The 14,363-nt window shown below is 41.6% G+C and overlaps 1 protein-coding gene across 6 annotated transcripts in view; it reads right to left on the reverse strand.

Moving 5' to 3' along the window:
* LOC121284923 (partitioning defective 3 homolog B-like) overlaps window positions 1–14,363 on the reverse strand; it is an 885,862-nt gene that overhangs the window by 493,385 nt on the left and 378,114 nt on the right. For all 6 annotated transcript variants that reach the window (XM_041200843.1, XM_041200844.1, XM_041200842.1 and 3 more), the window contains exons 7-8: window positions 4,975–5,100; window positions 3,121–3,488 (exon numbers count right to left, since the gene is read on the reverse strand). In XM_041200843.1, coding sequence (XP_041056777.1) covers window positions 3,121–3,488; window positions 4,975–5,100 — 494 coding nt within the window. The remainder of the gene's footprint in view (window positions 1–3,120; window positions 3,489–4,974; window positions 5,101–14,363) is intronic.

Here is a 14,363-nt window from a genome sequence, read left to right on the forward strand (position 1 = left end):
TCTCGGGGTACTCATGGTGCCCAACTCATCCCATAGTTCATTGAAGGTGGCCACACTGCTTAGGAGTACTAGGGCAGTTAAGGCAAATGAAGACAGGCATTAAGGGAATAGGTAGAAGTTGAATAGCATGTGCATTATATGTTGCGTATTAGGAAATGACTTGGTGCTTTGAAAGGTTACACAAACCAATGTATTATGACACAGAGTTCAGATAATGAGCAATCTTTGCTATACTCATGTATCAGCACACAAAGGAAATGCTGATCCCAGGCTCTCGAGTGAAGTGACAGCTGAAAAACAGTTAATGAGAATGTTCATTTCCAAAGGGGACATTTTCTCAGGCCCCAATTGATTTCCAATGCTCAGTACACTCCAGTTAATGGGCACCTAGATAATGGGAAATGTTCATTTAAAAAAAAAACATTTGTTTCCGTAGCAGCTCTCAGTTCATTGCCCATATATTATCAATGTTTGCATTATAATAACTGAAAACGTGGGTGACTTCCTCATCACTGCATGGAAGTTATGTTCTAAGGAGCAAGTTTCTTCATCTAACTGCCACACAAAATAAATCTGTAATTCTAAGCATCATAAAAGTGGATATCAGCACGCCTGCCTTTGACTCTGGAACTCATCTGCGTAACATATGAAAAATTCTGAGTGCTCCTGTTTGTTATACACATTCCCTGGTGTCACCTTTATAACATCCCACAGTGTCTAAGAGGTAACGCCAAAGGAAGGAAAGAAAGGCTTTTGTTTCAGTAGTGTCTTTCACAATCTCAGGATGCCCCAAGCTCTTTGCAGCTTTGAAGTGCTTTAGAAGTGTAGTCACTGTTGAAATGTAGGGAAGTTGGCAAGATCTCACAAACAGCATTGTGTTAATGACCAGGTATTCTTCTTCTTTAAGCGCTGTTGGCTGAAGGATAAATATCAGCTAGTATACTGGAGATATCTCCCTGCTTTGCTTAGAAATAGTGATTTGGGATCTTTTAATTTACCTATTGGCCTATCCAAAAAATGGCACCTCTGACAATGCAACACTCCTTCAGTATTGCAATAAAGCGCCAGCCTAGATTTTGTGCTCAAGTCCTGGAATGAGATTTGCACCCACAACCTTCTGGCTCATGAGTGTAATAGCAACATCAGAAGTGTAACATTAAATATTTAATAGGTAACAGTAAACACCCTTTTATTTGGTGTTACCAAATGACAAATCATACTGCCACCCATTTGTCTACTACATAGGTTTCCTCCCTTTTTTAAAAAAAAACTTTGACTTTTTATTTTAAAGAAATAAACTGCTATTGCTGTCCTTGAGTCTTGTCACTCTTCTCATGCTCCTCCTACTATTAATTGCCTGGCACTGTGGTCTCTTCCATTTTCACCCCATTGCTGCTACCGCCCTCCATCTCCACCTACCCTTCCACACCTTCTCTCTCAACTGTCCTTTATTGCCTCTCTCTGCAACAACATCTGTTTCTTCTATCTACGCCTACTCAGTGGCAGTTCTTCAAGTCCACCAGCCCGCCAGATCTCTTCTGCCTGCTCCTCTCTCTTTCTCTCCCACTTTTTCAGGACCATAGCCTCCACAGCTTCCTCTTCCCATCCTGAGCTGCTATTTTCAGCCTCTGGTGCCTAACATTCCACTAACCTATATAGAAAAGAAACAGAAGCACGATTCTCAGCTGTATATTACAAGACACACTTGTGTGTGGTATATGTGTGTTGTGTGTACGTATAGTGTGTGTGTTGGGTGTGCACGTGTTTTTTTAATATAATGGTTTCTTATCGAAGAAATGGAGAAGGGAAAAGAAAGATACTCTATCCAGAACAGGCAGACAGACAGAGAGAGAGAGGCAAACACAGAGACAGAGGGAGACAGAGACAGAGAGAGAAAGAGCAAGAAAGAGAGCAAAAAACAGATACCAAATGGGAAATAGGTAGACAGGGAGACAAGAGCAGGAAGCAGGAGAACAATGAGGAGGGAAGGTTGCAGTTGCACAAGTGACAGAACAGTGTGTGGCTTGAAATCACAAGGCAGAGAAGAGTCAGAGAGCAAGGAAGGTATAACCTTGGCTGAGAAAGGATGTCAGAAGGAACAATGACGTAGACGATGTAAAAGGTCAAGGTGATAGCAGGGATGAGATGAAAGGCATACTGTTCACATTTCGACAGGGCCAAAACTTTCCCAACTCACCTGAGCAGTCCTTTAGAAATCTGTTGCTGACCTCAGTGTAAAATCTTGCACATGAAGTGCAATCATGTTTCAAATATGTTTTGTGTAACACTTTACTTGTCACACTTAGTTCATAATATCCCTATTATAAAACAGCGCACCCTTAGTACAATGAGCAATAACACGATTTTCTGAGTTAAATATATATATTTGTAGTGCTGATGGTGATACGACAAATCCCTGCCTGAATGGAGATGCTTGGGCAATTCCTTGTTCAATCATGCCTGGAGATCGGACTGCAATAAGTGACCAAGATTGATTGAACTCACGTAATTTGTATTGTGAATGCATCCCCCACTGACTGCATTTTGCTGCAGAAATAATCCTGTTGAACATCCAATTCACATCACTGAAAGAGGAGTGAGCAGCAATATTACTCACAATACACAGGAACCAAAGGCAATATTGGAGTCATGGTTAAGCTGTACCTTTACAGCATTTAATGTGGTGGGGTTTGGACTGCTCTGAATATCGTGCAACAATGTCACATTAAAGTGAACAAAATGCAATTATTCTTCCCACTGTTTCCCATGGTTCAGTCGTAGCATTCTTGCATCAGATGATTGTGGATTCAAGTCCAAGTTCTGAGGCATGAACACAAAATCTAGGGTGACATTCTAGTGCCGTAGTGAAGGGGTGCTGCACTGTAGAGGGTGTTGTCTTTTAGATGAGCTGTTAAACTAAGGCCCTGTCTGCCCTCGCAGTTAGATGTAAAAGATCAGGGCCAAAATTTATCCCTCAATCAATGTCACTAACTGGCTATTATCACATTGCTCTTTGTGGGAGCTTGCAGTTCTTAAATTGGCTGTTGTGTTTTCTATATTACACAGTGACTACAGTTCAGAAGCACCCTGTTTCCATCTGGGTTGCAGCACAAAACATACCTTTTTTCAAATCGATTTTGATCTTTTTTCCTTGTTTCTTGGTCCCAAGTCCACCAAATGATGTTGGTGAGGACGTTTTCTTTGGCAGTACTGAGTGACTGTTGCTCCTCAACTGTTTAGGGCTACTGATCTGCATTAAAATCAAGGGTGAGCTATTCTCAGAACTACTGGAATAAGTCAAATCCGTAGGTTTGCTGGTTGGCTTTGGACGTAATGGAGGTGGAAACTTGGTTTTGGAATCATCTTCGTGGTTGTAACTACTGAGGGATCCAATTGCTGACCTCTCATACCGATCCCTGTTATAACCTGGAACGATCTGGAGCTGCACAGCAGGAAGCTGCATTGCATTCCGAAAAACCTCCTGCGCTCTGCAATTCAAAAAAAGGAGTTTAAAGTCAAACCGCATTGTTAAGACATGAGACACCAACAAAAAGTTTCTTACATTTTTGAAATGTCTCATTCTGTCCCTTTGTGTGGATGTCTTCCCTGTCCCTCATACTGTCCAGACAAAAACAGCATTCTGCTAAGGTTGAGAAGACTGTGGCCGGGCTATAAGCCAACTGCTAGGAGGTGCTCATGAACAGTATTCACTAGGGCAGTTTGTCCTATTGGTTTTGCTTCCCTCCCTGATGAGGAGCACATCATTTCTGGCTTTGGCACCTCCTCCAATGCCAGAGCTGAAATATGAAGTTCAATAGCCAGAGGCTGCTTAGCAGAAGCCCATGCTGCACCATCATAAAACAGTGAGAGAAACACTGCATTGTGGTAATAGAATTTGAAATTTTTGATCAGTACGCATCTTATGACATGAAACTGTAACTAACTTATGATGAGTTTCGCCGAATGAGATTCACCTGAATGATAATGCTGAAAGAGTTAAATTACAGGGACATATGGTGTTGCACAGACTTGCCCTGTATTCCTTAATTGAGGTATTTAAGATGATTGAAGGGGGTGAGACGTAGAAACAATGACCTCTGGGTGGGACTGTTCAGAATAAGTGAGGATAACATTAAAATTAGAACTAGGCCACTCCAGGGTGATGCCTGGAAGCATTCTTCACACAAAGGATGGCGGAAATTTGGAACACTCTCCCTCCCTCAGAAAGTAGTTGAGGTTGGCGGGTCAATTGAAAAATTTCAAAACTGATATTGATAGATTTTTGTTTGGCAAGTGTATTAAAGGTTACGGATGCAAGATGGAAAATGGGGTTAAGATGCAGTTCGGCCATAATCTAACTGAATGGCAAAAAAGGCTTGAGAGCTGAATGGCCTTCTTCTGTCCCTAAGCTCACATATGTATGCAACCCTTTTTAATATCCAAACATACCCGGGATCATACAGAAGGATTGCTGGTCTCCAAGGTTATCATTACAAGTACATAGGATGAGAAACTGCTGTAACATAATAAAAAGCTATAAAAGAGTGTAAGCTAATTTAAGAGGCAGCTTGGTTCACACATGATGGAGAAGGGAATAGAGGCATTCATGGGGTTGAGAAGAGACTATTACAGTGGGAAGGAACTCATGGAGTATAAAGACTAACATAGACTGGTCGTGCCAAATGCTTTACATTCCATGTACGTCTGTGGTTCTTTCAGTTGCAGATGAGGACAACTGTTAAAAATGCCCAATCCAGCAAGAGAAAGTTAATCACAGCACCAAATATATTGTGGGTATACTATCTAACTCCTCACCCTTCACACATAATATAGAAGATTTAATAAAAATGCTCTCTGCCTCCCAATTGTTCGCTTCACTCAGTATGTTGAAGCTTTGAGAGGGTCCAGGTACACTCAGAGCTCACGAGAAAAATGTACAGTCACAAGGTTTGAGAAAAGAACAGCCACACTTACTGAACAAATGTTCTGTCTGTTAAATCGCTGTCATTAATTTTGACAATGCACTCGTTCTCTTGGAGCAGCCTCTCTCTTTTTGATCGGCTGTTCTCTTCAATGCCACGAATGCACAGACCAAGGAATCTGCAGGGCACACAACAAAATAAAAGCATGTAAAGATTTACATACAAACATGTGAATTGGGAGCAGGAATGGGCCATTTGGCCCCTTACGTCTGTTCCACCATTCAATAAGATCATGGCTGATCTGATTGTGGCCTCAATGCTGCCATCCTCCCTACCCTCGATACCATAGACCCTTTTTAATCAAAAATCTATCTACCTCTACTTTAAAAATATTCAATGATCCGGTCTCTATCACTCTCTGGGGAAGGGAGTTCCACAGACTCACTACCCTCAGAGAGAAAAAAATTCTCCTCATCTCTGTCTTAAATAGGAGATCCCTGATTTTTAAACAGTGTCCCCTAGTTCTGGTCTGTCCTGACAAGGTGAAACATCCTCTCAGCATCCACTCTGTCAAGTCCTCTCTGGATCTTACATGTTTCAATAAGATCAACTCTCATTTTTCTAAACCCCAGTGGATACAGGCCCAACCTTTCCCTGTAAGATAAAACCTTCATCCCAGGAATCAATTGAGTGAACCTTCTCTTAACTACTCTTTGGAGAAAAAATCATCCACCTGCCTGAAAGAATTGACCAAGTCAAAGTCAAAAGTGGAAAACTGTACGAGTTTGTGATAACAGAAATTGCCCTGTGTTTTTGAATCTGGCACCCATTTAGCTATCCATTGTAACATTCACAAGGTAGCACTCCTGCCTCTGAGTTGCAATGTTCCGGTTTCAAGCCCCACTCCAGGGTATGAGCACAAAAATCAAGGCTGACGCTCCAGCACAGTACAGAGGGAATGCTGCACTGTCAGAGGTGCCGTCTTTTGGATGAGATGTTAAACCGAGACCCTGCCTGTCTGCTCACGTGGATGCAAGAGATCTCATGGCACTATTTCGAAGAAGAGCGGGAGTTATTTCCAATGTCTTGGTCAATATTTATCCCTCAATCAACAACACAGAAACAGGTTATCTGGTCATTATCACATTGCTGTTTGTGGGAGCTGACTACGGGAAAATTGGCTGCTGTGTTTCCTACATTACAACAGTGACTACACTTCAAAAGTACTTCATTGGCTGTAAAGCACTTTGAAACATCTGAGGATTTTGAAAAGCATTATGCAAATTCAAGTCTTTCTTTTCTTCAATAGTTTTCGATAATTTCAAGCTTAGTGTTCCAACACATTGCCTTGGAAGATAATACTACACCATGCCAAGCATTTTACTTTTATCTTTCCAACTGCCTAAATTAGTTTGTCATAATTAGAATCAATATACAATCAACTTGATATACCTGACCCAAAGACTGCAGCACAGCCCTTTCTATCACTTCTATTTTCTATAATATCAATAGATTCAACCACTTCCCATTGCATAAAATTTGAAGTGATTCAACTAATTCCCATTCACTTCCACCATGTAACAATTCCAACTTTCACTGCAGCGAATTTTCTGCACCCAAGCATAAAGCATCCTTTAATTATCTGCACAGCAGAATAAATATAGTCACTCTTCTACCAAATCTAATCTAAAGTCAGCAGGTCATTTTATAGGTGTAATCAGTTTTGTGTAAAATATGTTTCGGCTAAGTGTTTTTGGTTGCTTTTTGTTTAGATTGAATTGCTGAAACAAAAATGATTAAATGGGGTGAGGTACTAAGATTGCACATTGGCTGTACTGCTTCAGTGCTTTGCAGAAACCCTGACACAAGCATAAAATGGAAGACTTGTCATGCATTTTTAAGATTCAAACGTGGGTTCAAAATTCTTGATGGCAAAACTGATTACAAATCATTCACTATCCTGTTTAAAATTCATTTTAAGATGAAGACTGATTAAGATGACTGATGTTCATTGCCCTCTTCCCTCCTGCACCCCCCATAAACCTCCAACCCATCAATACTCTCCTCTTTCTCTAAAGGAAGTGACTTATAGAAAGGTACACTTTTATTGACATCAAATTCCATCCAGCAGCTCAACCAAACTCGTTCGTCACACAGTAAACCACCAACTTTCTTCCCACAACCTTGGAAGGCAGTTACGCTGGGGTGTGGTTCCACAGTAAGTTTTGGCAGGCTTGCAGCCAAGACCAAACCCATCCTCACCAAAGCATCATTATGGTCATTTTCCGGCAGGCACTACTGGACACTGATGGGGAGCAAGTAGCCTGGCAGCTCTACATGCCTATACCCACCACAACTTACTCTAGCCCAGAGGGCAAAATTATAACATTTGCCACATCTGATGAGATCAGTTAATGTGGCAGAGACCTGATGTGGAACCTGGTACTTTCTGAACCTGAATGGCTCAGCACTGGACAAGGCATTCAGTGCATACTGAACCATCGATGCAATTTTGCCTTGTCTGCACAGACTGAATGATATTCTGAAAAGAAAGCAAAAAAATTCCCCTCACTCACCCACGCAGTTAATACAGTTGTTGCATTTTGAGTAGTGCAGCATTCAGCAATACCAGACTATAAATTTTAAAGTTTATTGCAGCTATTGATAAATATTTGCTTTCTTTGAGGGAAGGAAAAAAAATCAATGGCATACAGAATACAGTGCCAAATCAGACGATGATTTGTATTTCTTGGCCTAGCTCTGAAGTTCAACTCTATGCTGAATGTTCAAATAATTCAAGTGACTAAAATGCAGCATTAGTTTTGGGCAGCTTAAAAAAAAATCAACCTTTTTAAGGCCCCAAATCAAACAACATGCTTTTAAGATCTTATAAAGTTAAGTCTTATTAAAGTATCTTATACTTATTAAAGTGTCGTGTCCTAAAGTTAACAATTCTGATTCTAACTTTTATAGCTCACAGGCCACTCCAAAGAAAAGCAGCATTAAACTGGACAATGTCATAATTCAAATTAATGAATACATACACAGGAATTTGGAGCCAGACTAGCTGCTCTATCATTCAATAAGACCAAGACTGATTTGATTGTAAACTTCTCGCTAACCCCCTGATAACTTTTCACCCCCTTGTTTGTCAAGATTCTATCTACCTCTGCCTTAAAAATATTCAAAGACTCTGCTTCCACTGCCTTTTGAGGAAGAGAGTTCCAAAGACTCATGACCCTCTTAGAGAAAAATTCCCCTCTGTCTTAAATGGGCGACCCCTTATTTTTAAATAGCGATCAAGAATCTATCCACCTCTGCCTTAAAAATATTGAAAATCTCTGCTTCCAGCGCACTATTGGAAAATCTCTCATGCCGTGAACTGTCCAGGGCATCTTGATTTTTAGCATAAAATACCTAAGTTGTTCTACTTGTACGCACCGCACTGAAACAAGACAATGCAAAACTATGCTACAAAGACAAAGCATTTCTGTCTTATTTATTAGGAAAGCTCTCAGTTGGCTCTGCACGCTGTGTTGATCCTTTCTCATAGCGATCACTTTTTTCCTCCCTCACTGGAGACAGGAGGAAGAAATAGAGATGCTGCACAAAAGGAGAATAAAGGAGGGGAAAGAGGTGCAAGTAGGAGAGAACATGTGGAACAGAAAAAATGAAGTGGGGGGGGTGGCAAAAAGGACAGGGTGATGAAGAAAACAGCTAAGGGTGATAGAAGAAAAGGGCAGGGTGGGTGCAGAGACAGCAGTGGCAGAGTGGGGGGGAACAGAAAAAAGGTGAAGGTGGGCTGGAATAAAGTGGGTGGGTTTGGGGGGGGGGGGGGGGGGGGGTAGTAGTCTGGAGAAAGGAAGGGAGAAGGGGGACCAGAGAAATTGGGAGGCTGAGAACTGGTGAAAAGGGTTGGGGTGGGGGTGGTAGGTGTTGCTAGACAAAAGGGATGGCGGTGTTTGGAAAAAGGGAGGGGAGGTGATCAGTAAAGGAGAGACAGGGATGTAAGAAAAAGTCTAAAAAAATTGAGTGAAGTTAAAAACTAGGGCTTTGGACAGGTTAGATCAAAAACTGTTTCTGATATTGGTCATTTTTAGAGAATGTCAAGCAGTATGGAGCATTTGATTGCGGGGGAGGGTGGTGGGGGGAGCGGTGGTGAAAAGGGCAACTGTGAACTAAACCAACATTAAGATAATTTAAGTGCTTCAAAGATTTAACATTTGCACAAGCGTTTGTTTCCTCAAATAGGAGCCAATTTCTTGCTGGAATTTTGAAAGTTTAGAAGCTACCATAAGTTTACAACTCAGTGAGCCTTTGTTCAGAAAGAGCAGTTAATGTGAACACAACTATTATGTTAAGCATCAACTTTTCCAACTTTAGTGGTACTTCCAGATTCTTTCTCAATGAACAATACCATTTTTCATCCATGACTTAAAAAGAGTTTTATGCCACAAATCTAGCCTAACAAAAGCCTTTTCATTAAAAGTGAAAAAAAAATCATTGGCATGTTTACGCCCATAGCTTACTCCAGCTGTAGCATACAATTTTTCCAGTGACTTTATAGGTACTTTTTCCCGTTTCCCTCCTACCCTGGAGGGCTGACTCAAGTTAGGATTACAGTTCCCACAACAACCGGCAGCCCTCCAATAAGTCGCCCACTTGGTCAGACCTGAACGGTGCAAAAAAAAAACCAAAACGTTTGTCTTGAGCAGTAGCAGAAAACAGCCGAAAATGATCCGGCAGCCCGGTTCGCACCAACTGAGCCAAAGTTAATCCCTTGCTGCATGGGCCATCAGCCTCCTTGATTGTGACAGGCATCATAGCAGAGCCCAATCGCATGGCTGCTTCCTGAATGGGGACTGCTAGAAGAGGTACGAGAACAGGTTGCCCACCTCGCTAACATAACCGCAGGTGCTCTGTGACACAGGAGGGCCATAACGGAAGAATGCACTTTTTTTTGGGGGGGGGGGGGGGGGGGGGGGGGGGGGGGGGGGGGGGGGGGATGTGGGGGAGGGGGAGTGGTGGTATTGATGGGATGCAGAGAGGAAGCAACAATTTTTTTCAAAGCAACTAAAAAGCATTATTTCAACCCTCACAACCTCGTCGCTCATTTTTATTTTGCTCCTCAGGAGTGAAACTTGCTCCTTTGGCCTCCCACTGCTAATTGTGACTTTAATTTAAAAGAGTTATGGCCGTAATCAGCTCTTGCTAATCTTTAAAGTATGTGAGTCCTAATGTAATAAATGAGAAGCTGCATTTTCAGAATCATACAGCATAGGAGGCCATTCAGCCCCACCAGGCCTGTGCCAGCTGCACAATTAGTCCCACTTCCTCCACTCATTCCTTATAGTCACACAAGTATTTTCTGTTTCAAGTATATATCCAATTGCCCTTTGGAAATTATCATCACTTTCATCACGCTTTCAATAAGTGCACTCCATTCCACAATCCACTACATAAAAGAATTTCTCATTTCACCACATTTGTCAATTATCCTAAGTCTGTCCTCTCTGGTTACCAACTGTCATTTCAGTGAAAACGTTTTCTCTCTATTTATTCATAATTTTGAATGCCTCTATTAAATCTCCCTTTAACCTTCGCTGTTTCAAGGAGAACAATGCCAGCTTCTCTAGTCCCTCCACAGGACTGAAATCTTACATCCGTGGTGCCATTCTAGTAAATCTCCACTGCACACTCCTGAAGGCCTCTACATCCTGCCTAAAGTATGGCACCCAGAAAGGGGTACGATATTCCAACTGGGACCTAACCAGTGATTAACGAAGATTGAACATAACTTTGTTACTCTTATGCCTCTATTTATAAAGCCCAGGATCCCATATGCTTTTTCACAATTAGTGAATTCATTCTCCTTTGAAAGTTTGCCTCTTTTTAAGTGGGGCTGCACAGCAGTCAAATGGCTTCGTAACAGGGTGCCAAAGTGCTTTCACACATTTGATGCATCCAAGAAGCCAGTGCATCAACACCAAAAATTGCCATAGGAAAATCAAGATAAGGTCAGGGTATCTCGGCAGAAATCAGAGGTTTTAGAGGCGGCTTTACTGTGGAGCATTGACATCTATGTGGCCTTATTGTTTAATGCTAATGTATGTGTGTCAGTGAATCTTTACTATATGAGTGGAGACCATGGATGACAGCAAAACAAAGTCGTTTTGATGGAAACGTTAAATTAAACACACAGTCCTACTAGTTCACGATGGCAAACCTGAATGGCAAAACTTGGCCCGCAGCCTGAAAATGCCGACTACAACTAAATTCACTAATGGTGCTAAGGAATGTTCCAGCACAAAGGAAATTCTTAGGTTTTTGCATCAAAGCCCATCGCACCATCATCATGAAGTATAATCCCTCCAGGTTAAGTGATTATTATTTGCCTACAACTCATTCAAAGGCAAACAGAGAGAGTTTAAATAAGATGTTTAAATAACAAGTAATAAATAATAGATAAAACATAGCCAGAGGCTAGAAAGTTGCTTTAGCAATCATGCCATATAAACCTGAAAACTCACATTTTTAATCTTTGATTTGTGCTGAGTTAACGTCTTGGGGGGGGCTGGTGGTTGAGAATGGCAAGAGTTGAGGGGGGAGGGTCTGAGGTGGGGAGCAGTGCTGGCTAACATGTTTGTCTGCCTCTGAAATGGGTGCATCTCATACTCCGAGTCAAATAGCCTGTACCCATTCAAAGTTCAATTCATAGTTCAAGAACTACCACTTCAGCAAAGGGCTAAAGGGCTGCCCACAATCATAGGTCTGTGCCTCATTATGGGACACCATTTTTTGAAGAGACCATTGAGGCGCATTGCTTCTGTGGTACAGAGCATCACTTGTTGCAAACTCATTATTTAAGTACGAGATTTAGAAATGCTGAGAGTTGCTACCATGGTCTATTACAGAAGAAATTCTTAATGGTAGCTGCAGTCTTACAGGGAAAACCATTCTGCGCGCGTCTGACTTCATACACAGAGTAACCGTAAATAACAACAGCTTGCATGACATATTGAATCATCCCAAAGTGCTTCATAGGAGCATCATCAGACAGAATTTGACACCAAACTACATTAGAGGATGACAAAAGCTAGACCAAAGAAGTTGTTTTTCTTTATTCTTTCATGAGATGTGGGCATCGTTGGCAAAGCATTTGTTGCCCATTCCTAACTGCCCTTGAATTGAGTGGCTTGCTTGGCCATTTCAGAGGGCAATTAAAAGTCAAGTACATTGGTATGGGTCCGGAGTTTCTTGTGGGCCAGACCAGGTATGGATAGCAGATTTCCCTCTCTAAAGGGCATTCGTGATCCAGATGGGTTTTTACAACAATCGATGATAGTTGTCACGGTCATCTTTCCTGAAAATAGCTTTATATTCCAGATTTATTAAACAAATTTAAATTCCACCAGCTGCCATGACCCCAGGGCATTGGCCTGAGTCTCTGGATTACCACTCCAGATGACATTACCACTCCACACCATCTCCCCGAGTTTTAGGGACCATCTTGGAGAGGCAAAGGGGTTTAGGGAGGGAATTCCGCAGTTTGAGGCCTAGGCAGCCAATGGTGGAGTGAAGGAAGTCGGGGAAAACAGAAATCAAGTGGAAGAAAGTATTTTATCATGGGCACTCTTTCCTTGGGGTTGCAATGGGAACACAGGTTGGGGTTGGGAAAAACACAGCCTGTCCTGATCAACTGATGGTCAGGATTAGATCAAGAGCCACTCCCCTAGCTTGTTTCTCACCGGTGCAAACCTGGGTAGCACTTTTGTTGTGTTACAGGACACTAATGCACAAAAACTAGTTGTGCCAATGGGCCTACTAGTTCTCAGTATCTTATTAAACGCTGAAGTGAGCAATGTGGCAGAAGAGATAATGAGCTCAGTTTTTCACCACTCATTGCTGTTTTATAAAAAGGAATTTTCTCCAAGCGCTTCAGTTAAAATTTATGCCTACTCTTCCCTGGCAATTTGTAAAAGTTGCAAACGTAAAATAAATAAAAAAGTAATCTAGTGCTTCAGTGATAACAGTGTTTCAAATTCAGCCATTTATAGATGAACTTCTGAGTATTATTGATCACCCGTTCATTCTGGCCTATTACTGACCTCTTAATGTTTCTCTTTTTTTACCTTCTTTCTCTCCAAGGAATTTAGTGTTAAACCTTTACAGTCAATGTACGGTAGATGTAAAGTCAAAGGCCAGAAATCTTATCATGTTTAAAACATTATATATATGTGCACCAGGTCTTAGAAAAGCACATTAGAAATATGCGGTTGACAAACTATAAAAGTTTTCAATTTTCACCTCCAATTAATAAGCAATGAGTGTGGAGGGGAACATCCAAAATTCCCCACAGTCCAAAGCTTCAACTTCCGTGGTTTTGTCAAGCCATTGACTGCCCAAATGCACAAATCTATTTGGGTGGGCAATTTCTCTACAACTGCATTTATATAGCACCTTTAACATGGTAAAACAATCCAAGACGCTTCGCAGGTACGTCATCAGAAAAAAATTAACACCAAGCCATTTAAAGGAGGTATTAAATTCTAGGGAGCAACTTAAAGAAGGAGAGGTAAAGATGTGGAGAACTTTAGGCAGAAAGTTAGGGGAATAGGACTAGCTAAGTAGCTCTTACAGAGACATAGCATGGACACGACAGACTGAATGACCTCCTTCTTTGCTGTACTCTGCTAGCCTTTAAAAATGGTGGGTGGTACCCATATGCAGAGGTCCTGCCCCCAGTTCCAGTAGATCCAACTTTTGTTGGCAGGGAGGAAGGGGTGGGGAGGGACTCATCCAGATCAGAAACTTGAACTCAGAAAAGCCATTTGAAATTTGTGCCGAGTTCAAGTAGACCCCATTTAGGCTGTTGCAAGGGCCTGACCCACAGTGTGGGAGTTACAAATTTATAAAGCAGATGCAAAATGCTCTTGAAGGGTGGATAAGACCTGTTTAAATGTCATGATCTAAAGTTTTTTAAAACCACCACTCCTTAAGCATGAAAGGAAACAGGCTTAAGCCATCAATGAGAGTTAAAAGAATTCCCTCTGCTGGACTGCTTTGATTATAGGCCATCTGGTATAGGTTGGTAAAAACATTACTACATCTGATCGCGCAGTTTCAATAAAGGCCTTTGTTGACATTTCCTTACAGGGTACAATGACGTTATTATGAATGCTTGGCTGTGTTTCAAAAGCTACAATTATCTGATTCTGAGTTTACAGTTTGATTGACAGTTTAAAAGAGTTATGGCCATAATCAGCTCTTGCTACTCTTTAAAGTATGTGAGCCCTAATGTAATAAATGAGAAGCTACATTTTCAGAATCATACAGCATAGGAGGCCATTCAGCCCCACCATGCCTCGCGGGCCTGACTCGGTCCCTCACCCACCATCCTGGAGTGAAAATTGGGTCTAAAGGGGCTCGTTACACTGAGGC

Source organism: Carcharodon carcharias, chromosome 12 (genome assembly GCF_017639515.1).
Source record: "Carcharodon carcharias isolate sCarCar2 chromosome 12, sCarCar2.pri, whole genome shotgun sequence".
Taxonomy (NCBI): Eukaryota; Metazoa; Chordata; class Chondrichthyes; order Lamniformes; family Lamnidae; genus Carcharodon; species Carcharodon carcharias.